This window comes from Xenopus laevis, chromosome 6S (assembly GCF_017654675.1).
Source record: "Xenopus laevis strain J_2021 chromosome 6S, Xenopus_laevis_v10.1, whole genome shotgun sequence".
Classification (NCBI taxonomy): domain Eukaryota; kingdom Metazoa; phylum Chordata; class Amphibia; order Anura; family Pipidae; genus Xenopus; species Xenopus laevis.
The window spans coordinates 54589696-54616848 of record NC_054382.1 but is presented as its reverse complement, the minus strand read 5'-3'; the positions used below and the strand labels follow the sequence as shown (position 1 = coordinate 54616848).

General features: G+C 37.5%; 1 protein-coding gene and 1 pseudogene across 1 annotated transcript; one reads left to right on the top strand and one right to left on the bottom strand.

Annotated features, from left to right (window-relative positions):
• Positions 1-1921: 1921 nt before the first annotated feature.
• Positions 1922-26940, top strand: LOC121395065 (annotated as a pseudogene).
• LOC121395064 lies at positions 10304-15339 on the bottom strand. The gene is made up of 3 exons (XM_041567587.1): positions 14462-15339; positions 10724-10768; positions 10304-10537 (listed from the first exon to the last, which is right to left on the bottom strand). Exons 1-2 carry the CDS (start codon positions 15337-15339, stop codon positions 10762-10764), a joined length of 885 nt encoding a protein of 294 aa, XP_041423521.1. The 3' UTR covers positions 10304-10537; positions 10724-10761.
• Positions 26941-27153: the final 213 nt, after the last annotated feature.

The window sequence follows — 27153 nt, the reverse complement described above, 5'->3', positions numbered from 1 at the left end:
CAGAAATACTACAACACTAACTGTAACAGGAAGAAATGAGGAAGCAAAAGGCAGAACTCTGTCTGTTAATTGGCTCATGTGACCTTACATGTGGTTTGTATGTATGCACAGTGAATCGTACGATCTCAGGGGGCGGCCCTTATTTTTTAAAATGGCAATTTTCTATTTATGATTACCCAATGGCACATACTACTAAAAAAGTATATTATTATGATAATGGTTCATTTACATGAAGCAGGGTTTTACACATGAGCTGTTTTACTCAGTATCTTTTAATAGAGACCTACATTGTTTGGGGGGTATAGTTTTCCTTTAAGATAAATTCAGACTTTGAAAAATAACTCCCAAGTGTGGTGATCTTTAGAGGGTAATAAGACATGAACAATAACTTGCCAAGTGAACCAAAAGCACATATATACTAGATCAATAATTTATGTGTTACAATTTAGCAGTTTAAAACTTCTGAAATAACAGCTATTTGGGAGGGCTGGGGAATAAAAGGCAAAAAGTGTCCCTTCTCTGAAAACAATATATGGAATTACTTCCTTTAAATTATATTTTTACACATATACGTACTGGGGATACATGTTTAAGTGGCTGTGAAAAGCCACATGTCACTAGCGAGAGGTTGTGTAAAGGGAACAAGCTTTAAACTTCGTAAACGATGCTATCTTGAGGACGAACTCCAACTGATCTTTATGCTGAAAGAATAACGCCAGCTTAGAGAAACCACCGTAAGCAGCTAACCTGAAGCTTTATTAATTGTAGTAGACCATTTTCATGTGTTCTACAACCTCCAAATTCAAATGTAATGTTTTGTTATGCCTTGATAAAGCCTCTTAATTATTTCTTCCATACTTCAAACATATTTAGTACACCTTGACCTCTACTAATAAGTGTAACTTTTCATGATTACATTTTCTGTCATTAATCTTAGCAATAAAGACTTTAATCTATAGTAAGTATTTTAAGGTTGGTAGGCGATACATTGGTAGGCGATACAACGTATTTCTTTTGCTTTTCAAAATCTGTTTACTAAACCAATAACACTAGTGCCTTATCACTATATTGGTAGTGATCATAACCTGTAGTAGCATCACTTGCATGCCTGTTAGTTAGCATTGTGTATACCGGAAATGCTCCCATTCCATTGCTTACAGAAATATACTGAGATATCTTTGATTTCTCCTGTAACATTTTCATTGCCACTTGAACAGGAATCTCTTGCAGAAGTGGAAGAAAAATACAAGAAAGCCCATGGTATCCAATGCCCAGCTTGACAATGAAAAGAGCAATTTGGTGTATCATGTGGATACCCTGAAAGATGTTATTGAGGAAATGGAGGAGCAAATGGCAGAATATCATAGAGAAAATGAAGAGAAATCGAAGGTAATGATTTTGAAAGTAAAAAAAACCTTCTATATGCACTGGTTCATTAGAAAATTGACAGACAAGACCTTGTTTGTGCATCTCATACACCAAGCACACAATAAGAACATTTTATTAATTCATCTAGCAGTTTTGGTTTTCTAAAACTTCATTCTGAACAAATGGCTTTTGGGAAGATGACCATTATAATATGTATTACAACTTAGAATTACTTATTTTTAAAGAGTTTTGGCATGAGCATCCCCTTTAAAAGAATGAGCACAGGTACAGAAAATATTGTATGTATATGTTCAGAAAGTACCTGCACTCAATCCCTCCTGGTTTGCAGGATATATATATATATATATATATATATATATATATATATATATATATATATATATATATATATATATATATATATATATATATATATATATATATATATGTATGTTTGCTTTTTACATAATGCCAACTAGTCTATTTTGTTGGTGTATCTCCTTGTTGATTTTATATTTCCCTGCAGCCCTTTTAGGGAGCTAGGTACCTGTATTTTTTCTTGCTTTCTTTAGGTTCTTTTGAAGTAGCCCGCTCTGTGTGACATCATTGTCTTCCACTGCATCAGAGATGGCTGAAGGCAAGAGAAGTTTGATAGTGGGAGGGTGGGAGCGGCAGAAGTAACAAGAACGATTAGTGTCAGGGTGTGAGAGAGGCAAAATGACTGTGACCGGAGAAGGAGGGGGCCCGGGGAGCGGAAGAGAGACGTATACGGAGCAAGTCTGAAGTTTGTTAGCTGGAGGGTGGGATCGGCAGAAGCAACAAGACCGAAGAGTAACAGGGTGTGGGAGGGGCAGAAGGAGTGGTTGGAGGGGGAGCGGAAGAGGGAGAGAGATGCAGACTGAGCAAGATCAGAGGCGGAGGGGGGGAACAGAAGAGGGAGAGAGACGCAGAGGGTGGGAGAGAAAGGGAGAACCGAGAGTGAAAAAAAGGCAGCAAGACTGGAATAGAAGACGCGAGTGAGCACGCCACGTGATGGAGGAAGTGACAAGTGTGGCGGACAGGCAGGAAGAAAAGCTGCAGGTAGCGTGTGTCAGTGACCATTGCTGACTGATGTCAGAATGCGCCGTTTATAAGGATATCATTTACAGTCTCTATAGACAAAAAATGGGAATGCTCAGGAGTTGAGGTTTTCCAGATAACAGATCTTACTGTTATTTGGATCTTCTTACATTAAGTCTTCTAGAATATAATGTAAACATTAAAGCATACTGTCACATTCCTATAAAAATCATAGAAACGTGTCGGTATCAAGGAGGTGCCACTCCCAGCCCCGCAAACCTTTGTGAAGGCGACCCTCTGACACTGCTAACGGATCTTCTGTGGTTGTTTCAGTCAGGCTACGGGCAGAGCAATCCTTCCATAGGCTGAAGTCCTGTTTTCATTTGTAATTAGCCTAGGGAAGGATCACGCCGCCCAGCATGACTGAAACAACTGCAGAAGATGCATTAGCGACGTCAGGGGGTCGGCTTCATAAAGGCTCGTGGGGCAGGGGGCGGCTACGGGGGCTTTTAGAGTAAATTTTCAGCATGCAGCACGTGATCAAGGAGTTGATATGGACACATTACTATGATTTTTATAGGAACGTGTCAGCATTGCTTTAAATAAACCAAATACAATGGTTAATTACGGGTAGGACTACATGGACGTTTTCGGCGTGATCCGTGTCAAATCAGGTGGCGGAAATAAGGTAAGTGAATGCATTGTCGGAAGGTGTCGCAGCGTTGATCTGAAGCGTCACGACTGTCGGACGGAGACGCTGCACGCCGCGTCTGCTTCCGACAGTCGTGTCACGTCGGATCAACGTTGCAACTTCATCCGACATTTCCATTACTTACTGTATTTCCGTTGCATTCGATTTGACGCCAGCGTTTTGTTGCAGCTCTCCAGATCACGCCGAAAACATCCATGTAGTCCTACCCTTAATCTTAGTTTGGATCAAATACAAGGTAATGTTTTACTATTACAGATAAAAAGGAAATCCGTTTTAAAAATTTTAATTATTTGATTACAATGGAGTCTATGGGAGACGGCTTTTGTAATTCAAAACTTTCTGGATACCTGTAGTATGTTGTCTATTATACCTTACCTTATCCATCAGTTCAGTACCAGTCGTCTCAAAATACTGACTATCCAGTTTAAGGGCTATGGCATATGCATCTTTTGTTCACCCTTCTTTGATTCAGAAACTATTTTAGGGCTATGCATGGTTTTTCCCTTTGCTGTCCATGGAACACTAACTTATCCGTTTCATTTTCAATACTGCTGATAAGTAGTCTTTTATGGCATAGCACATATTAGACTATATTTCAATAAGTATTGCTATTATAATGCTTAAACTTATTGGCATATGCAACTAAATAAACTAAATATAACAACTATTGTTTTTCCCAATCATCTGTAGGAGTTAGAAAGGCAAAAGCATAACTGTAGTATTCTTCAGCACAAGTTAGATGAACTAAAAGAAGGCATTCAGCAACGGGATGAGTTTATAGAGGTATGAATTCTTTTTTTAAATAGATATTCTGTTTCTTTTATTTATTTATTTTTGCTTAGACCTTTACCATAATGTTGTAATGAAAGCGCAAAGTTTGCCCAGGAGCAGTAACCCAAAGCAGTCAATAAAATGCTTGCTTTTAAACAGGTGACCAGTAAATGCTACCTGCTGATTGGTTGCTATAGGTACACTATAATAAGAAGTGTTGCAAACTTTTCTCCTGATATTGCAAAACACATAAGTGTTAATTGATTGTAAGAAAAAAATGTATATTTAACCCAATTTATCTATAGGTACATAACCTGTTAGTTAAAACTCTGTTTAGTTGCAACTTGTTTTTCTACATCTACAATTATTGGCTTTTTCCTTTAGCTGGGGGACTTTGTTTTTTCTAAAGCCTTAAAATACAGTTTGTGTTGAGAAGGAAAACAAACATTTTAACAATCTTAAATATTCTGTTCTTTATTGATTAAATTGCCTGTTATAACTTTTTAATTCAAATTTTTTAAAATCAAATTACATGCAACTGCTCTTAAGGTAAGGCATGTGTAATAACACACCTCATCTGGCACTGGAGGGTCATTTACAAAGTGCAGGACAGGGTGCGAAGTGCAAATAACAGATGCTTTAACACTTGCACCCCTGTTTTTGAATTGCTTCTTAGTTCTGTGTCAGGTGGTCATAGTATATTACTGTTTGGGTGTCTGTCTTATTTAAATTAACCTGTCCCACAGAACCATACCAGAACAGCACCAGAACAGAAACAATATTCCTTGAAAATTCTTTTGATACCACACTGTAAAGCTTACTCCATATTAGATTTTTACTATTTTGTTTCCTTTAATGTCTGCTAACCGGATTTTATTCCCTTGTTAATTATTTTTATTCATTTCTATATTTACTTTGCTTTCACAAAGTAAGATTGTTGTAGGTTTCTTATTAAGAAACTGTAAAGCTTACTCCTTATTTGATTGTTACTATTTTGTTTCCTTTAATGTCTGCTAACCTGATTTTATTCCCTTGTAAATTATTTTTATTCATTCTATATTTACTTTGCTTTCACATAGTAAGATATTTGTAGGTTTCTGATTAATAAACTGTATGCTTTTGTCAAATTGTTTGTAGAAGTCAGCATATGAGTGGGTATTTTGCCATTTTGTCCTATGCAGACCCATTGGGAGAACCACGTCCATGGCTCTGCTCACATTTTTGTTTAGCAAAATGATTATCCATTTTTTGAGACTTTGGAGTGCCAGATCATGTCGAAAGAATGTCATGGAAAGAAGTCTGTGGAGACCTAAAGATTGGGGTCCATAAAAATTCTTTGGAGAGCCTGCCGTTATGTTACTTAACATGTGACATGTACTTCAATTTTACTAATTCATTTAATACCATTGTATAACATTGTACAATGTGGTATGATTGTGTAAGCATTAGGTGTAAGGAGTACGTACCCTAAAAAAATGTTCAGTGACGATGAATCTTTACTGTTCAGCAAAGTTCCCTCTAATTTGTATTTGGCCATGAACACAAATATTATTTGCCGAGGAGAAAAGCTCCTATATGATTCTTCTGTTTCTATCTTGTGTTTCTCTGTACTATGCCTTTTGTGCTTTCCTTTTCACCTCCTGTTTCTTTCTTACCTTTCACTGCTCCAGGAGAACCAGCGTATGCAACAGAGAGTAGACTCTCTAGTCAGAGAGGTGTATGATCTGCAAGAGACAATTAACAGGAAAGATTAAAAAAATTGGGGTATGAAGAAAGAGAATGTGGGGTTGTGATTAGTATATTACGGTATGTCAGGAGCAAACCAAAATATAATGTTCACATAGCTGACTAGTAACTATGGAATGCACTTAAAACCATAAACATTTACATCTGCAAAATGTACATAATTTGACTTTTCTCACTGACTTTGGCAGAGGCCCCATTAAAGAAGTGAATAACACTGGTTATCGTCCCAGCATGTTGCATGAAGTCTCACATATTTAATCCTGAAGGATTTCCACCTGTTTGGTCAACCCATATCTGGAATTTGCCTGCCATACATACATAAACATACCTCTCTTTAAGGAACAGTAAATTCAGCTTCTTTAAGGGACAGCATAATATATTCAAAACATATAGATCATATTATCAGATATGAGGAGGGTAACAGTTTTATAAACTACCATAGATCACCTACTGTATAAGGAAATAAATAAAAAGAGGGCTTGGGAATTAGCCTATGACTTTAGGATACTTAGCCTATGATTATGGTTTATTTGCACAGGTGCCTGGCCAAAAGTAGTGACACCACTTAGGTTATTAGTATTTTATATTGTTGCATAGCTAGGGTTAGTCAGCATTTATATTAGCAGGCAAAAGGCACTGCATCAGATGTGCTAGGGTAAAGGAGTATAAAAGCACATCTCTTTCATATTAATTCTGTTTGCAGATACTTAGTTGTTAACCTTTTATTTTAGTTGACCTTAAAATATCTGAGTAGAGTAATTTATTTTATTACTTTGATTTGGTTTGGTCTGCTCCTAACAAATTATAATACAAATGCATGCCTACAATTGGGTTGAAGTAAAGATCTATTGTTAGAGTAATATTTCAGGCTAGTATGTGCATGTGCTCTGAAAGATAGTTTGCCTTTCTTATATGATGTGTCATTTTCACAGTCAACTGTCAATTCCATTATGAAAGGAAGAATATCATCCATACATATCTGCAATGAAAAAAGGAAATGATCACACACTCTAGATATATAGCACATTTAATAAAATATTAGTATTATATGTATATGGCTCATTTGTTAGATGATTTTTTCTGTAAAGTAAAAATAATATGGAAAACAATGTAATAAATTGGAGCGTAAAGGATTGCAAACTCCAAACAATCTTGCTTATGTGTAACATGCTCATTGTACTGGTGTAACAATATCAACATCCACTTTCTGTAAGAAAGTTATCTTCACCGGTCTGCTTCCCCAGTCACATATCTGTTTCCTCTGGATTAAAAGAGAAAATAATTATACATGATTCCTTTCTAAAACTTCTGATGATGTTGAGGAACTTTTAAAGGCATAGTATTTTTTTAAAAAACCTTAACTTTTAGAGATAAAAAAAACATTTATAAATATTTATTTTTAGGAATTGCTTCCTACTTATCTTTGAAATATGTTGTTTTATTTTGCAGTTTTCTGTTATACAGAACACCGGCATGTACAGTATCTTAAATGGGCAGTATACAACTACATATTCCCTTTTTTCCACATAATAAGTACAAAATAAATAGACATGCTGAAAATGCTGCTTATTCTTTTAATTAACAAAATACCAATTGCTACTTTATATTATGAAATAATAACAGCATTATTTTGTTTTCACAATTATGTAACCATGAGTTAGCAGAGTTAGTTTTGTAACAAACATTTCTGGGCCATATATAACAACCCCTTTTCATCACCCTTGGTTGTTGATGTTTTGACTTTCATATAATCCCTTATGCAAGGCAATTATCCCTGCACTGGTGATCTCACCTTGCAAGACCCACGCATGAATTAGCTTTTGTTTCCCTGTTTGCCCTGTTTGGCTTTAAAAATAATGAAAGGCATTGATTTTGATCATTAAACTCATGTTGCTGCCAGTTCCTAGATTATGTTTCCCCCATAACCCTTATGTGATTATGGCAACAAAAAAATCATTTTCTTATAGCTCAAAAGAGGAAACATTATAAATTCATTGTTCTCTTTTGAGCAACAAATTTGATTTTAAATAACCCCAACAATTTAAGTGATATCAGTTGGCTGAAAGTATTTAGTAATAAAAGGCAAGCAATTTAGCATAATAATTCATGCACATGGCCTCTCTCTAGTTTAGCCCTTAGAAGAATAAATTTAGTAATAATAATATTTAGTAACATTTCTCATTTAGAAATTATTTTAGTAACATATTTCTCATTTAGAAATTATTTTAGTAGATTTCTTAAGTGCTTTATACAACTTGAGTGTCTTTGTTCCAGTGGCTTGTTGTGCTTGCACGCTTCTCTTAAATCTTTCATTCAATCCAGGTATATTTCATTTTCCCATTTTTTCTCTTTTCTTGCTACTGCACTTCTTCTCATTGCTGCTTTGCTGATAAATGGCCTGTGTGCATGCACTAGATAGACCAAAAGAATACTTTGACTGCATTAAAAATGAGCGAGATGAGCTTAGAGATGAGGTGACTGCTGTGAAGGAAAAAATGAAGATAGGAGAGGTACAGTATGTTGGTCAGGTTGCAACTGGAACAGGGCTGTCTCTCTTATTCTGTATATTTTGCTTTTAGTTTAGACTTTTATATGGGCAGTGGCACCGCCAATCAATCATAACATTGCATACTTTCTGTGGATCGTTTTTGTAGATCCATGATTATTGCCCAACAATGCATGCTGCTGCAACTCTGGTCATAATAACTAGCCAAGGGTTTATTTAAAGCACCCATTTGCTTTTCATTGATGTCCGTGGGAAGCAACCTCCTTCCTCCCAGTGTAGCCTCCATTTTTGGGAACCCTTGTAGATATACCTGATATTCCACACACACATAAATAATAGCCTACTTATATATCTTAGTATACTTATATATTGATATGGTGATATGACATTTTTACAAAGATATCAATTTTTCATTTCAGAAACATGGACTAGTTATCATCCCAGATGGAACTCCTAATGGCCAATGGTTGGTGCAATAACTGTAGTATCCCAAGAAGCAGCACATGTGTTGGAATCTGCAGGAGAAGGCCACCTTGGTAATTTTAAATGAATTAAGTGGATTCGTTTATATGCCAAAGTGTTATATATTGCCCAGATATTTTCCCATTATCTTGGTTTCCTAAACTAGAGATGACATTTCACAGTGTCACAGTTTACTACCAAACATCATCTTATCACTTGTGCTATCATTATGTAACCTTTCATTCACAGAATAAATGCCAATACACATTAAAATACAAGTGGATTTACCATTTCTATAGATTATTGACCTTGTGCTTGAAACAAATGTACGCGCTATTTATATAAATGGGAAATCAACCTGTATTTAAAGGTAACTTAGTAGGTTGAAAAAAGACACACGTCCATCAAGTTCAACCTTTTAACTTTTTTTATCCTGCGTACTGTAACTGCTAGATGATCCAGAGGAAGGCAAAAAACCCCATCTGAAGCTTCTACAATTTCCCTCAGAGGGGGAAAAAAATCCTTCTTGACTAATCCCTGGATCAACTTGTACTATGAGCTATCTTCCATAACCCTGTATTCCCTCCTTTGCTAAAAAGCCATTCAACCCCTTTTTAAAGCTATCTAATGTATCAGCCTGTACCACTGATTCAGGGAGAGAATTCCACATCTTCACAGCTCCCACTGTAAAAAAAAACCCTTTCGAATATTTAGGCAGAACCTCCTTTCTTCTAATCGAAATGGGTGACCTTGTGTCAGCTGGAAAGACCTACTGATAAATAAAGCATTAGAAAGATTATTATATGATCCCTTTATATATTTATACATAGTTATCAAATTACCCCTTAAAGGGGTGGTTCACCTTTGAAATAACTTTTAGTATGACATAGTGATATTCTGAGACAATTTGCAATTGGTTTTCTTTTTTTATTATTTGTGGTTTTTGAGTTACCGTATATACCCGAGTATAAGCCGAGTTTTTCAGCATCCAAAATGTGCTGAAAAAGTCTACCTCAGCTTATACTCATTGCAGTCACTTTTAATCATTCCTATACCAACAGTTCACTTGGGGAGAGACTGCAATATCCCACAATGCCCTCTGTTGGTTATATGAAAGAATAAAAGTGCGCCCTCTGTTGGTTATATGAAAGAATAACAGTGACTGCAATATCACACAGCGCTATCTGTTGGTTATATGAAAGAATAACAGTGCGCCCTCTGTTGGTTATATCAAAGAATAACAGTGACTGCAGTATCACACAGCGCCCTCTGTTGGTTATATCAAAGAATAACAGTGCACCCTCTGTTGGTTATATCAAAGAATAACAGTGACTGCAATATCACACAGCCCCATCTGTTGGTTATATCAAAGAATAACAGTGCGCCCTCTGTTGGTTATATGAAAGAATAACAGTGACTGCAATATCACACAGCGCCATCTGTTGGTTATATGAAAGAATAACAGTGACTGCAATATCACACAGCACCCTCTGTTGGTTATATCAAAGAATAACAGTGCGCCCTCTGTTGGTTATATCAAAGAATAACAGTGACTGCAATATCACACAGCGCCCTCTGTTGGTTATATGAAAGATTAACAGTGACTGCAATATGGAACAATAAGATTTAGGCAAGGAAGAGCCTGAGAGGCAGAAGAACTGCTCAAGTGAATTTATTTATGTTTCACACTACATGTTTCGAGCCTCCTGGCTCTTTGTCAAGTGTAATACACAGAATGTTCAATGAAACTTTTAAAGCATACAAACAGGAAATGACCTCAATGTGATCTTCATTACCAATTATCACCCTCCCCCTAAAGGTGAGCATTAAATCGAATAACAATGTCCATAAAGTCCATGTAAATAGTCCATTGTGCAAAAGGTGTAGTCCAATTAAGAACCCTGTGAAAAGTGCTGGAAGTAAAAATTATTAAAACCAGTTAAAAGCATTATATAAGTAAGATTTACATGGTACTGTTACCAAACTATTAACCTACCACTTACTCATAATCAGTTTTCCTTGCACAAATAGCTATCTAAAATCTTCAATAAATATTTCAAATTTTTCAAATTTTAGCGGAAAAATAACCCATACTTTACCATTAGAAGTACTCAAATATTTCTGAATGGGCAAAATTTCAAGGCCTGCGAAAGGGGATAAACAGCAATTAATATTATAGAAAACATTTAACACTCCAATTTTCATTTAGACCCTTAGGTGTAACCGTATCTAGTTTCTTAATCCAATACATTTCTCTTTGTTGGATTCTTTGGAGTAAGTTTCCACCCCTAGATGGCGCTCTAATCACTTCCAATACCAGCCATTTTAATTGTGATACATTGTGTTTCTTTTCAGTGAAGTGTCTAGATACCGAAGTATCAGTATAAGTATCTTTCTTATAATTACGAATGTTGCCCCGATGCTCCTTTATTCTAGCTTTTACAGCCCTTGTGGTTTGTCCAACATAGACCATGCCACATGGACATTTCAAAAGATATATTACATTGCGTGACTCACAAGTAGCATAGCTATTGATTTGTAGTGGGGTACCTCTGGTAGGATGATTAATTTTATCCCCTTTTATAATTGATGGACAACAAATGCAATTTAGGCACGGGAATGTGCCTTTTTTTGGTTTACCAAGGAATCTCTGTGTATCCTTTTTGATGGGTTCAATTTCAGCTGGACATAAGGTTACATAGTTACATAGTTACATAGTTAAATTGGGTTGAAAAAAGACAAAGTCCATCAAGTTCAACCCCTCCAAATGAAAACCCATCATCCATACACACACCCCTCCCTACTTTTAATTAAAATTCTATATACCCATACCTATACTAACTATAGAGTTTAGTATCACAATAGCCTTTAATATTATGTCTGTCCAAAAAATCATCCAAGCCATTCTTAAAGGCATTAACTGAATCAGCCATCACAACATCACCCGGCAGTGCATTCCACAACCTCACTGTCCTGACTGTGAAGAACCCTCTACGTTGCTTCAAATGAAAGTTCTTTTCTTCTAGTCTAAAGGGTGGCCTCTGGTACGGTGATCCACTTTATGGGTAAAAAGGTCCCCTGCCATTTGTCTATAATGTCCTCTAATGTACTTGTAAAGTGTAATCATGTCCCCTCGCAAGCGCCTTTTTTCCAGAGAAAACAACCCCAACCTTGACAGTCTACCCTCATAATTTAAGTCTTCCGTCCCTCTAACCAATTTAGTTGCACGTCTCTGCACTCTCTCCAGCTCATTTATATCCCTCTTAAGGACTGGAGTCCAAAACTGAACTGCATACTCCAGATGAGGCCTCACCAAGGACCTATAAAGAGGCATAATTATGTTTTCATCCCTTGAGTTAATGCCCTTTTTTATGCAAGACAGAACTTTATTTGCTTTAGTAGTCACAGAATGACACTGCCCAGAATTAGACAACGTGTTATCTACAAAGACCCCTAGATCCTTTTCATTTAAGGAAACTCCCAACACACTGCCATTTAGTGTATAACTTGCATTTATATTATTTTTGCCAAAGTGCATAACCTTGCATTTATCAACGTTGAACCTCATTTTCCAGTTTGCTGCCCAGTTTTCCAGTTTAGACAGATCACTTTGCAAAGTGGCAGCATCCTGCATGGAACCTATAGTTCTGCACAATTTAGTATCATCTGCAAAAATAGAAACAGTACTTTCAATGCCCACCTCCAGGTCATTAATAAACAAGTTGAAAAGCAAGGGACCTAGTACAGAGCCCTGCGGTACTCCACTAACAACACTGGTCCAATTAGAAAATGTTCCATTTACCACCACTCTTTGTAGTCTATCTTTTAGCCAGTTCTCTATCCAGGTACAAATACTATGTTCCAGGCCAACATTCCTTAATTTAACCAGTAACCTTTTGTGTGGCACTGTATCAAATGCTTTAGCAAAGTCTAAGTAAATCACATCCACTGCCATCCCAGAATCGAGGTCTCTACTTACATTCTCGTAAAAATAAATTAAGTTAGTCTGGCAAGATCTATTACGCATAAAACCATGCTGGCACAAACTCATAGTATTATGATTTGCTGTGAAGGTGTCTCTAATGCTCTAATGCTTTTCCCTTTCTTATAGCTGAACGTTACTGACTCTGGGAGTATTTTACTATAGATTTTGTCTTGTAAGACTATTGGCCAGTATCTACGGATGATTTGTTCTATGCCTCTACTTTGTGCACCGTATGTCGAGACCAACGGGGTTAATGTTGTTTTTCCTTTCTTTTTATAGGTGAGCAAACTCTCCCTGTCTATTTGTAACACTTCTTGAGCATGTATTTGATGGATTTTTGACTATAACCTCTATTGGCAAATCTGTTTTTTAAGTTATCAGCTGCTTCTATATACTGGCTGCTGTCTGATGAGATCCTCCGAGCTCTCAGAAACTGCCCTTTAGGTATAGCTTTGATGACATTTGGGGCATGATAGCTAGTAGCATGAAGGATATTATTCCTATCAGTTTGTTTACGGTATAAACTGGTATGGATTTGCCCTCCTATGATTTTAAATTGGACATCTAAAAAGTTAAGTGTGTCTAGTCCAACTTCTGTTGTGAATTTAATGGTCTTATGGGCCTCATTTGCATTTGATATCATTTCTTCAAACATTTGTAATGGGCCTTTCCATAACACCAGGATATCATCTACATAGCGGAAATATCCCTGTATGTATGACTTAAATTTACTTTCTAGGAACAATTTTTTCTCCAGGTTGTAAACAAACAAGTTGGCGAGGGACGGTGCGACCGCAGCACCCATTGAGGTCCCCTGGCGTTGCCAATAATGGTCATTCCCAAACCTGAAATAGTTTTTATGTAGGACCATAGCCAAACAATCTACAATAAAGTAAATTAAGTGATGTGAGAGATTAGTATCCAGGAGCACTTCTTCCACTATACTAATACCTTCTTCCTGTGGAATGGATGTATACAGACTTTGTATGTCTATGCTACATAGTATGGTATCTGGTTCGATATTAATTCCATTCAATTTGCATAGTAAGTCTGTGGTATCTTTTAAACAAGTAGGTATTTCACTTACAAGCGGTTGTAAATACTTATCCACAAACTTCAACAATGGTTCTAAAACCGATCCTATTCCTGACACTATTGGTCTACACGGAGGGTTAACCAGTGCTTTGTGGATTTTGGGAAGAAGGTATAGTACAGGCGTCCGTGGATACTCAGTTGTGAGAAACTCTCTTACATTTGGAGTGATAACCCCATTTTCAAATGCATCTGTGACAAATTTATCAATTTCGTTTTTAATAGTCATGGTTGGGTCAAAATCAATTAAGGCATAGTGATCTGGCACTGATAGTTGCCGCAATGCTTCTGTCATATAATCCATTCTATTCATTACCACCGTAGCACCCCCTTTATCCGCTTTACGGATTACAATAGATTTATTATTTTTAAGTGAGGTGAGGGCCTTCCTTTCGGTGAATGATAAATTACTATGCCCCATGTTACTTGTATTTATATCCCATAGTTTCCTAACTTGATGAGACACAATAGTTTCAAATGCTCTAAGTGAGTCATTAGTAGATTCAGGTACAAAATTACTTTTTTTCTTAAAGCTGGTCATTATAACATCAGTAGTGATATCTGTAGTGCTTAACTTCATATCAGACATATTAGCAAAGTAATGTTTAAGTTTTAGACCCCTAATGAATTTTTGAAAGTCAATCTCCCACTCTATGGGATCCAGAGTGTATGTAGGTACAAAGTTTAAGCCTTTATTTAACAGAGAGAGTTCAGCCTTAGTCAGGTTAACCGTAGAGATATTCACAACTAGGTTATTTACCTGATCTGCTTGCGATTCCTTTTCGGATTACTCTCTCTGTCTGGGGCCTTCTTTGCGCCGTGTTTGTCTTTCCGATGTTCCTCCTGTGTTGGGGAGCACTGTTCTAAAAAAGGAGCCGAGCCTGAGGACAAAGGTAGGTCTTCCCCGCTAGAGGTGGAATATGCTGAGGCGCCTTGTAGTTGTGTCGGAAATCCTTTCCTGCCACCTCTCTGGGTGTATGATGCGCTTTGTGATGCACCTCTGCGTTGGTTTCTGAAGGGAGCTGGCAGTCCGGTCCTCTGCTGGTGTTCGGAGCGCTGCCACTTCCGCTCCTCTCTCCACGTGTACACCTTTCCTTCCTGATAGTCCTTGGCGTCTCTGTTGAACTTTGCGCGCTTCCTGTCAGTTATGGAGGAACGGAGTCTCTCCAGGATATCTTTATGGTCGCTGAGGATTTTGTTGCACTGCTCAGCGCCCCTTTCCTCTGTCAGTTTCGCAGTAGAAGCAGTTATGGATGTTCTGATTTCATGCAGTTTCACGGTAAGCCTTTCTACAGTAAGTACCATCAGGTCTATGCTGCATTTATTGCATATTTCTAGCCAGCGCTGTTGTAAAAGCTGGTCTTCTGCGCACAAATTAGGCTTAATGTCGAGGCGCAGACCCCTCGGTATTCGTTTAGTCTTGATATATTCCGCTAATGTGCTCACATGTAGACTTGTATGTATTTCTTTCTTTTGTAGATTTAGTAATTCTTTTGCCACATCGCTCTGTGGGATTGATTCAATTGGTATAAGTTGCTCAGTTTCCAAACTAGACAGGATTCGATTAATATCTTCATCACTGTAGGCAAAAGTATTTGCGCCTTTGTTGGATAATTCTGAGTAATCTCTTTCTGTCATTTCTTTAACGCTGGGGTAATGGTAACAGTCTGGTGGAAAATACAATCAAATCAGTCTGGTGACTGTTACCTGTGACCCTTAAAAACGAAATTGATAAATTTGTCACAGATGCATTTGAAAATGGGGTTATCACTCCAAATGTAAGAGAGTTTCTCACAACTGAGTATCCACGGACGCCTGTACTATACCTTCTTCCCAAAATCCACAAAGCACTGGTTAACCCTCCGTGTAGACCAATAGTGTCAGGAATAGGATCGGTTTTAGAACCATTGTCGAAGTTTGTGGATAAGTATTTACAACCGCTTGTAAGTGAAATACCTACTTGTTTAAAAGATACCACAGACTTACTATGCAAATTGAATGGAATTAATATCGAACCAGATACCATACTATGTAGCATAGACATACAAAGTCTGTATACATCCATTCCACAGGAAGAAGGTATTAGTATAGTGGAAGAAGTGCTCCTGGATACTAATCTCTCACATCACTTAATTTACTTTATTGTAGATTGTTTGGCTATGGTCCTACATAAAAACTATTTCAGGTTTGGGAATGACCATTATTGGCAACGCCAGGGGACCTCGATGGGTGCTGCGGTCGCACCGTCCCTCGCCAACTTGTTTGTTTACAACCTGGAGAAAAAATTGTTCCTAGAAAGTAAATTTAAGTCATACATACAGGGATATTTCCGCTATGTAGATGATATCCTGGTGTTATGGAAAGGCCCATTACAAATGTTTGAAGAAATGATATCAAATGCAAATGAGGCCCATAAGACCATTAAATTCACAACAGAAGTTGGACTAGACACACTTAACTTTTTAGATGTCCAACTTAAAATCATAGGAGGGCAAATCCATACCAGTTTATACCGTAAACAAACTGATAGGAATAATATCCTTCATGCTACTAGCTATCATGCCCCAAATGTCATCAAAGCTATACCTAAAGGGCAGTTTCTGAGAGCTCGGAGGATCTCATCAGACAGCAGCCAGTATATAGAAGCAGCTGATAACTTAAAAAACAGATTTGCCAATAGAGGTTATAGTCAAAAATCCATCAAAAAACATGCTCAAGAAGTGTTACAAATAGACAGGGAGAGTTTGCTCACCTATAAAAAGAAAGGAAAAACAACATTAACCCCGTTGGTCTCGACATACGGTGCACAAAGTAGAGGCATAGAACAAATCATCCGTAGATACTGGCCAATAGTCTTACAAGACAAAATCTATAGTAAAATACTCGCAGAGTCAGTAACGTTCAGCTATAAGAAAGGGAAAAGCATTAGAGACACCTTATGTCCAGCTGAAATTGAACCCATCAAAAAGGATACACAGAGATTCCTTGGTAAACCAAAAAAAGGCACATTCCCGTGCCTAAATTGCATTTGTTGTCCATCAATTATAAAAGGGGATAAAATTAATCATCCTACCAGAGGTACCCCACTACAAATCAATAGCTATGCTACTTGTGAGTCACGCAATGTAATATATCTTTTGAAATGTCCATGTGGCATGGTCTATGTTGGACAAACCACAAGGGCTGTAAAAGCTAGAATAAAGGAGCATCGGGGCAACATTCGTAATTATAAGAAAGATACTTATACTGATACTTCGGTATCTAGACACTTCACTGAAAAGAAACACAATGTATCACAATTAAAATGGCTGGTATTGGAAGTGATTAGAGCGCCATCTAGGGGTGGAAACTTACTCCAAAGAATCCAACAAAGAGAAATGTATTGGATTAAGAAACTAGATACGGTTACACCTAAGGGTCTAAATGAAAATTGGAGTGTTAAATGTTTTCTATAATATTAATTGCTGTTTATCCCCTTTCGCAGGCCTTGAAATTTTGCCCATTCAGAAATATTTGAGTACTTCTAATGGTAAAGTATGGGTTATTTTTCCGCTAAAATTTGAAAAATTTGAAATATTTATTGAAGATTTTAGATAGCTATTTGTGCAAGGAAAACTGATTATGAGTAAGTGGTAGGTTAATAGTTTGGTAACAGTACCATGTAAATCTTACTTATATAATGCTTTTAACTGGTTTTAATAATTTTTACTTCCAGCACTTTTCACAGGGTTCTTAATTGGACTACACATTTTGCACAATGGACTATTTACATGGACTTTATGGACATTGTTATTCGATTTAATGCTCACCTTTAGGGGGAGGGTGATAATTGGTAATGAAGATCACATTGAGGTCATTTCCTGTTTGTATGCTTTAAAAGTTTCATTGAACATTCTGTGTATTACACTTGACAAAGAGCCAGGAGGCTCGAAACATGTAGTGTGAAACATAAATAAATTCACTTGAGCAGTTCTTCTGCCTCTCAGGCTCTTCCTTGCCTAAATCTTATTGTTCCAGTTTGAAGTGTACCCAGGTGGAGGTACTTAACAAGGATTGAAGCCGACGAATTGTATGCAGTAGGGTCACAGGTAACAGTCACCAGACTGATTTGAGTGACTGCAATATCACACAGTGCCCTCTGTTGGTTATATGAAAGAATAACAGTGATGGCAATATCACACAGCACCCTCTGCACATGGTAGTGGGACAGTGGGACAATGCACACAGTAATCCGTTTGGCAATTCTCTGTCACCATCAACTTTGCAAAGAAGTCCGGTTGATCGCTGGGGGGGGGTCTCTTTGGCGGAATGTGCGCTGCTGGGAGACGGCTGTAGTTGTGTCTAGGCTTATACTAGAGTCAATAAGTTTTCCCAGTTTTCGTAGGTAAAATTAGGTACCTCGGCTTATACTCGGATCGGCTTATACTCGAGTATATACGGTATTTGACTTTTTATTCAGCAGCTCTCCAGTTTGCAATTTCAGCAAATGTGATTGCTAGGATTCAAATTACCCTAGCAACCATGCACTGATTCGAATAAGAGACTGGAATATGAATAGGAGTGGGCCTGAATAGAAAGACGAGTAATAAAAATTAGGACCAACAATACATTTGTAGCCTTACAGAGCATTTGCTTTTTAGAATGGGTCAGCAACGCCCATTTGAAAGCTACAAAAAGTCAGAAAAAAAGGCAAATAATTATAAAACTATAAAAAATAATCAAAACCAATTGAAGAGTTACTTAAAATCGGCCATTCTATAACATACTAAAAGTTACTTTAAAGTGCCTCTTCTCCAGCATGTACATCCCCAATTTGGCCAGTCTTTCCTCATAGCTGAGATTTTCCATACCTTTTACCAGCTTAGTTGCCCTTCTCTGTACTCTCTCTTATACAATAATGTCCTGTTTGAGTACTGGAGACTAAAACTGTACGGCATATTCTAGATGGGGCCTTATCAATGCTCTATACAGTGGAAGAATGACCCCCCTTCCTGCCATGAATCAATGCCCCTTTCAATACAGCTCAAGAGCTTATATGCCCTTGATGCTGCTGACTGGCATTGCTTGCTACAGCCAAGTTTATCATCTACAAGACTCCAAGGTCCTTTTGCATAATGGATTTGCCTAGCGCCGTCTCATTAAGGGTATAAGTGGCTTGCATATTTTTGCATCCTAGGTGCATGACTTTACACTTCTCAACATTGAATCTTATTTGCCACTTAGCTGCCCAGATTACCAGTTTGTCAAGATCGTGTTGCAAGGATGCCGCATCCTGGATGGAATTAATTGGGTTGGATAGTTTTGTGTCATCTGCAAACACTGATAGATTACTTACAATTCCCCTAAGTCATTAATGAACAAGTTAAATAAAAGTGGACCCAATACCGAGCCCTGAGGGACCCCCTGCATTTCCTAAATTATGATTACATTATTCTAAGCGATAACAAATTGACCATTCCTTTTACAAGAGTGAAATGTTTGTTTTACCAGCATTCTATTTTGACTTTCCACAGGAATGATAAGTAGATTATATGTGTATCCATATAATTGTATATAATTATTGCATATAATTATACAATTGTATGTCTTTTTATTTTATTTTTAGATTCACTTCTAACCGCTATGATGTATTTAGGGCAGTGGTTTTCTAAATCTTATACTGTATTTTGTACGTGGTTAGTTTGATAACCACCTTTCCCTTCTTGTAAGATGAGTGTTCAACAATGATTTACATTTGTGTGTGATTATACCAAAAACCTGTATGTATAGAATAGTGAATGGATCCATGCCAGCAGTGAGTATTTAGTTTGCTGTGAGTGCTAGGCTAAGAGTGCTCATAGCAAGACAACTTGTCTTTTTTGTACACTGTGTTTATTTTACATCTATAACAACCTCTGTCTTTTGCTGGCCTTTTAATTTGGACATTGAAATTATATTATTGCAGGATAAAACCCTCGTCAAGACCCTGGCATAGTTTATTCAAGTGCATAAAACCAGTGCAGAGTATAAAGACATGGTGACTCAATGGTTCCAGTCATAGTCGGCAGCTTATTGGCCTGTTTACGGGACCTATGTCCAGCCTACAACTGGGCATGTCCTTGGCCCGCTTTATAGTCAGATGGTTGGCCCCCAGGTCAAATGCTCAGCCATGTTGGGCAGGGATGTGCTTGTGAAATAAATGAATCTTAAAGTGTATGGCTTATGCATCTTCTGGTTTCATTCATGATATTTTACTTTGCTTTCCAGATGTGAGGCTACGAAAACTAGCAGAAGAGAAAGAAGAATTAGTGGCCCAGGTAAAAACCCAGCTAGTCTCTTCACTTTTTACAGCCTATGCTTACTTATGACTTGTCTTTAAAGCGGTTGTTCACCTTCATGGCCCAGGTAAAAACCCAGCTAGTCTTTTCACTTTTTACAGCCTATGCTTATTTATGACTTGTCTTTAAAGGGGTTGTTCACCTTCAAATTAACTTTTAGTATGACATTGAGAGTGATATTCTAAGACAATTTGCAATTGGTTTTCATTTTTTATTATTTGTGGTTTTTGAGTTATTTAGCTTTTTATTCAGCAGCTCTCCAGCAGTTTCAGCAGTCAGCTTGCTAGGGTCCAAATTAGCCTAGCAACCATGCACTGATTTGAATAAGAGACTGGAATATGAATAGGAGAGGGAATAAATAGAAAGATGAGTAATAAAAAGTAGCAATAACAATAAAGGTATAGCTTTACAGAGCATTTGTTTTTAGATGGGGTCAGTGAATCCAGTTTGAAAGCTGAGAAGAATCCAAAGAAAAAGGCAAAGAACTAAAAAAATATAAAATATTAAAATTTAATTTAAAGTTGAACCACCCCTTTAAGAATTGGGCCAGATTCAGTTCAGTGAGAAAAAAGGTTTATCATGTGCAAGCTCCTTGATAAAATTCAATTTGAGATGTAATTCAGTTTACAACAAACGCTCACTGTTTGTTACTTGAAATCTCTATTGAAGTCTGTGAAAAAAACTGGGTTAAACACAGAACAAAAATGGGAAGTCTTTAAAATGCTGCTTAATATACTTGTCAGTATATTCCACTTGTAAGCAAGGAACGTCGTTGCAAAGCAAAACCTTTTTGGTTCAATAGAAGCGTTGGTGTTGAGGTGGGTAAGAAAAGACGTGCTTTTAAGGCTTTCAAGTTAGCTGGTACAGCCAAAACATTTATAAGGTACAAGGAGGCCAATAAATCATGCAAAGAAGCTATAAGGCAAGCTAAAATTGCTATAGAAAAGGATATTGCAGCAAGCAGTAAAAAAAATCCAAAATTATTTTTTAAATATGTTAATAGTAAAAAAATGAAGCAGGAAGGGGTGGGACCCTTACTATCAGAGGGGGGTCAGCTGGTTGATGAAAACAAAATAAAAGCGCAGATTCTGAACTCATATTTTTCATCTGTCTACACAAATGAGGAACCAGTAAGTGAAGGTTTCCTTCTTAACAGTCCCAATTCTAGTAATACAACTAATGATGCATGGTTCACACATGAAGAAATTCAAAAGAGACTTGAACATGTTAAGATTAACAAAGGTCCAGGGCCAGATGATATTCATCCCAGGGTAATTAGCGAGCTTAGCTCTGTGATTGCCAAACCTCTTTACTTAATTTTTCAGGATTCATTGAGATCTGGCATAGTGCCGAGAGACTGGCGAATTGCTAATGTGGTGTCTCTATTCAAAAAAGGATCCCGTTCTCAGCCTCAAAACTATAGGCCAGTTAGTCTGACGTCAGTGGTAGGAAAGCTTTTCGAAGGGTTAATAAATGATAAGATACTGGACTTCATAGCAAATCATAATACTATGAGTTTGTGCCAGCATGGTTTTATGCGTCATAGATCTTGCCAGACTAACTTAATTTCTTTTTACGAGAATGTAAGTAGAGACCTCGATTCTGGGATGGCAGTGGATGTGATTTACTTAGACTTTGCTAAAGCATTTGATACAGTGCCACACAAAAGGTTACTGGTTAAATTAAGGAATGTTGGCCTGGAACATAGTATTTGTACCTGGATACAGTAACTGGCTAAAAGATAGACTACAAAGAGTGGTGGTAAATGGAACATTTTCTAATTGGACCAGTGTTGTTAGTGGAGTACCGCAGGGCTCTGTACTAGGTCCCTTGCTTTTCAACTTGTTTATTAATGACCTGGAGGTGGGCATTGAAAGTACTGTTTCTATTTTTGCAGATGATACTAAATTGTGCAGAACTATAGGTTCCATGCAGGATGCTGCCACTTTGCAAAGTGATTTGTCTAAACTGGAAAACTGGGCAGCAAACTGGAAAATGAGGTTCAATGTTGATAAATGCAAGGTTATGCACTTTGGCAAAAATAATCTAAATGCAAGTTATACACTAAATGGCAATGTGTTGGGAGTTTCCTTAAATGAAAAGGATCTAGGGGTCTTTGTAGATAACACGTTGTCTAATTCTGGGCAGTGTCATTCTGTGGCTACTAAAGCAAATAAAGTTCTGTCTTGCATAAAAAAGGGCATTAACTCAAGGGATGAAAACATAGTTATGCCTCTTTATAGGTCCCTGGTAAGGCCTCATCTGGAGTATGCAGTTCAGTTTTGGACTCCAGTCCTTAAGAGGGATATAAATGAGCTGGAGAGAGTGCAGAGACGTGCAACTAAATTGGTTAGAGGGACGGAAGACTTAAATTATGAGGGTAGACTGTTAAGGTTGTGGTTGTTTTCTCTGGAAAAAAGGCGCTTGCGAGGGGACATGATTACACTTTACATTAGAGGACATTATAGACAAATGGCAGGGGACCTTTTTACCCATAAAGAGGATCACCGTACCAGAGGCCACCCCTTTAGACTAGAAGAAAAGAACTTTCATTTGAAGCAATGTAGAGGGTTCTTCACAGTCAGGACAGTGAGGTTGTGGAATGCACTGCCGGGTGATGTTGTGATGGCTGATTCAGTTAATGCCTTTAAGAATGGCTTGGATGATTTTTTGGACAGACATAATATCAAAGGCTATTGTGATACTAAACTCTATAGTTAGTATAGGTATGGGTATTTAGAATTTAATTAAAAGTAGAGGGGTGTGTGTATGGATGCTGGGTTTTCATTTGGAGGGGTTGAACTTGATGGACTTTGTCTTTTTTCAACCCAATTTAACTATGTAACTATGTAACAGAATTAGAAGTTTTTTCTTCTCTAATTCAATCTCATCCATGCGTTTTCAGGTGATAAACCATGAGAGAACTTTTTCACAGAACTGAATTTGACCCATTTTTTGATATTTTGCAAAATATATAGTGATGGGCGAATTTATTCGCCAGGCGCGAATTTGCGCGATTCGCCGCCAGCGAATAAATTCGTGAAACGCCCGCGAAAATTCGCGTCAAAAACGGGCGCCAGGGCATCAAAAACGGGCGCTGGCGTCGAAAAAACGCCCGTCGAAAACGTTTCACGCAAATTCGCCCATCACTAAAAATATATACTTAGCATTAGTTTAATGAATAGGGCTTGTGCTGAACAAACTTCTGCCTAGTATTTTTATCGAAAAATATGTTTTTCTTATTATTCCACTATACAGTGCAGGAAGTGAAACTGAAAGCACTTTTATTTTGCATCTTTCTGATTCGTCAGAACAGTTGTGAGAGAGGGACATGGTAAATCCAATTATCATTTCTACCTGAGCACTTTAATTTTACATAAGAGAATGTATTTCTAATGCAATTGCTGCTTATTTTGTTTATAATATTAAAAACAATATATAATTTTTAAGAGAACAAAACTGTTACACACATTTCCATTCTCTATAATGATCATAATATTTTAGTAATTTCTTTATATTTTTTTTTTTTGGTACAGATCAGAAAACTTAAATTACATCTTGATGATGAACGACAAAAAAACACCAATAATAATTCCACTACAACTGATTCAACCAGCCTGGAGAATGGATCGGACCTGCAGTTAATTGAGATGCAGAGTTTGTATCCATTTTTTTTTAGTTTTAGTTTAACTAAAGGGCCATGCCTAGATAATGCCTTGGTATTATAACAGCTATAATTATTATGCAAAGCTGCCTTTCATAGATTTGGAATGTATGCAGTGCTAGAAGTGCTCTACCGGGGTAGATCTTATTAGCTTCATTGCTGCTCCCGTAAGCAGCTGGAATAGTGTTTTTGCTTAGTGTTCTTACTAAGATTATTTGGTATACAGTATAAACTAAATAATGGAGAAACAGTCCCCCCCAATGATAGCTTATAAGAGTAAAATGGATTTGAAACTGTTTTGTAGAGGAACTTCATACTATATCCATTTTTTCCTTTTCAACCTTATATACTGTATGTAAATGGTGGCACAGAAGTGTTTTAGTAATATGATGATGCTTCTCTGAAATAAACTTCCAATGCTTTTTTGTGTTTTTTCTCCACAGGAGATGCTAATAGGCAAATGAGTGAATATAAGTTCAGACTTTCAAAAGCAGAACAAGATATAACAACGCTGGAACAAAATGTATGTTTTTTGTTGTAATATATTACCAGTTCCTTGGATATAATTTACCTAGTCCCACTTAATTTCACTACTTGTTCTTTTCAGCCTAAGTGGTCCTCAGTTAGTTCATGCAAAATAGACTAACTGTCTGGTTTAAAAGCCAAACCAATGTTTACTGTTGTAATGGAAATGCAGATGTACAGTATATGCATGTATTTTAATTTAGTGTTTTCACCTATGAGGTTAGTACTGGCAGTTTGTCTTTCCTCTGTAGACAATGGAGATACAGGTTAAGGGCAAAAATTCATGTAACTTGAATGTTTATCCATAATTCCAGCAAGGAGCATATTGTGCTTGTTTGTAAATGTCATGCGAGTTGCACCTGGGTAATTTTAGGTGTCAACCAGTAAGCGAATGGGAAAAGGATTTTTCCATTAACGCAATACCATGTGACTTAGAGGGTACAGTGTGCAGTGGGAACCCTGTACTCTACCCCCTGGTCCATGACAATGATAAGAGGTAGGTTATTTATGGAAAGGCATAAAGGGCAAAATGGTGACTAAATCAAGGTCTAGACTGGTCTGCTGGGATTAGGCCAAGTTCTGGATTCCGTACATGATTAGTTTGATAATGAGCGATTTCAAGTTGTTATTTATAAATCAAGCCCCCCCCCCACCCAAGCAACTTCAATACATACTAACACCATGACCTGCAGATGGCAGTAAAATGTAGTTATTTGTTTTTTAGGTCACGAGGCTTGAAGGACAAGTAGTAAGGTATAAATCAGCAGCTGAGAATGCAGAAAAGGTAGAAGACGAGCTGAAAGCAGAAAAAAGAAGACTTCAGAGAGAGGTATTTCACTCTAGCAGAAATAATTGTTTCATTGCATCTGTTTTGTCACAAAGTAAAAACCTATTTCTTATGGCTTTTCTTATTAGTCTTAAGCAATATTTGTTAATTTGCTTTTATTATTCTAATTTGCTATTCTAATTTCCCTTTTGCATCCCATTTTAACTACGGCACTAACCAGCACTCTTTTCTTGAAAAACATTGTTTCTCCCATCTGATAATTTTTTTGGGAATCAAAATGTTACTGGTAGGTTCCCTTTAAGTATGTTACAGAACTATTTCTGTAGTCAAGCAAGCAGTGAAGAGAATAGAAGTACAGGCAGATATTGTACAGACAGTATATACGGTACAATATCTGTGCATTTTGAATGAATTTATTTTGGAAAATTTCTTAATATTTACTTTCATTTTTGGTTGATGTCCCCTAATGCTTGTGGCTATGATCAGGGCAGCCATCAGGAGGGGACCCGAGGGTAAGGGGGGCCCGGCCACGCCACACTTTCTTGATTAGCTGGGCCCCCCTGCTTTCTGAGAGCTGCTGACTTCGGGAAGGCAGGGGGCGGGAGCACAAGGAGAGGTATCTTCTGTCCATTACTTCCCCTTATTGGTTACTGAGTTTAAGTCCCAGTTGAGCTGCTCAGGGATTGGATAGCTGAGGTTTGAACTTCTCCAGCTCATCCAATCACCATGCAGCTTTACCAGGACTTGATATTCTATGACCAATAAGGGAAGAAAATGCTGTCACTGGAAGAAGATGCAGCCACCTGTGCTCCCCTCAACCCTTCTGTAGTTGGCAGCTCACTGACAGCAGGTGGGCCACACTAATGAAGTAAGTGTAACATGGTAGGGCCCCCCTAAAGGTAACCCTTTGTGGTCCCTGTTGTGTGGTAGGGCCCAGGGCACCAATTTTTTTTTTAAACTTCTGGGGGGGGGGCTGGCCATAAATGTTTTTTTCAATGGGGGGGCCCTGACCATCAATATTTTTTTATTAACATGTGAGAACCATAGCCACCAATGTTTTTTTTTTTTAGTGTGTGGTGGGGGGTGGACCTGTGGGGTGCGGAGGGACGGACCTGTAGGTGGGGCTTGTGGTGGGCGCAGCCCAGCAATTTTTTTCATATGGGGCCCTGCGATTCATGATGGCTAAATCATGTCTAGAATGTCTAAAAAATACTGAAAATTTATAGTAAGATGAACTTCCCTTTTAACCAGTTATCTGGATCATATTGTCTGATGCTGATTGTAATGTAGCTAACTGACAAGTGTCATAGATGGTGGCAGGTGGAAGAAGGGGTTCAAGTGTAAATGATAAAAAAACAATACTGAGGATAAAAAACAAATTGTTTCCCTTTTCACAACAGCTTCGAACTGCTTTGGACAAAATGGAAGAAATGGAAATGACAAATAATCACTTAGTGAAATGGTTAGAGAAGATGAAAGCCAACAGGACCGCACTTCTGTCTCAGCAGTAACGAGAATCCAATGAAAGAATCTAATGCACTGCTCTTATAAACCAAAACCCTCACCTTGTCTTACTATAGGACATCTTCACTAGCACAACTAGTGCAATTGCGGTCTTGTCTCAAGGGCTAAGCTGCAATATGACAAGTTGATCTTTAATTTATGAGAGGATGAGACAAACTGACAATGAATTCTGTTTTGATTTCCCTCCTCAGTTTATTGATTGGAGTAAATTCTAAGGTGAAGCTCAACATGCTGGATTTCCAGCTTTGGACACATTTTATTATAACCACCCACATTATTTTAATAGAGTTTACTCACTCCCAGTTTTTTTCCTTCTGCTGATCAACACCTACCTGAAAAATCTGATCTGTGCTGAGACGTAAGACTTAACCCCTTTTCTGCTACTGTTTAAAGAGAAAACCCTTTTTTTGCCAAATAAGGAATCTGACTCTCCAATTAAGTTCCTTGCTTCATGTGTCATTTACTCTTCTGCAGCTCTTTCTCTGCTTTCTATGCAGTTATCAAAAGGGGAAATAATTGATCAAATATACAATATTGTGCAAGGCAACTGCATTGCAACTGGGAAGGGGTTAAAAGCAAAGTGCCTTCCTCGTTTTAGATTCACCTTTAATGCTGTTAAGCTGCGCAAAGCTATT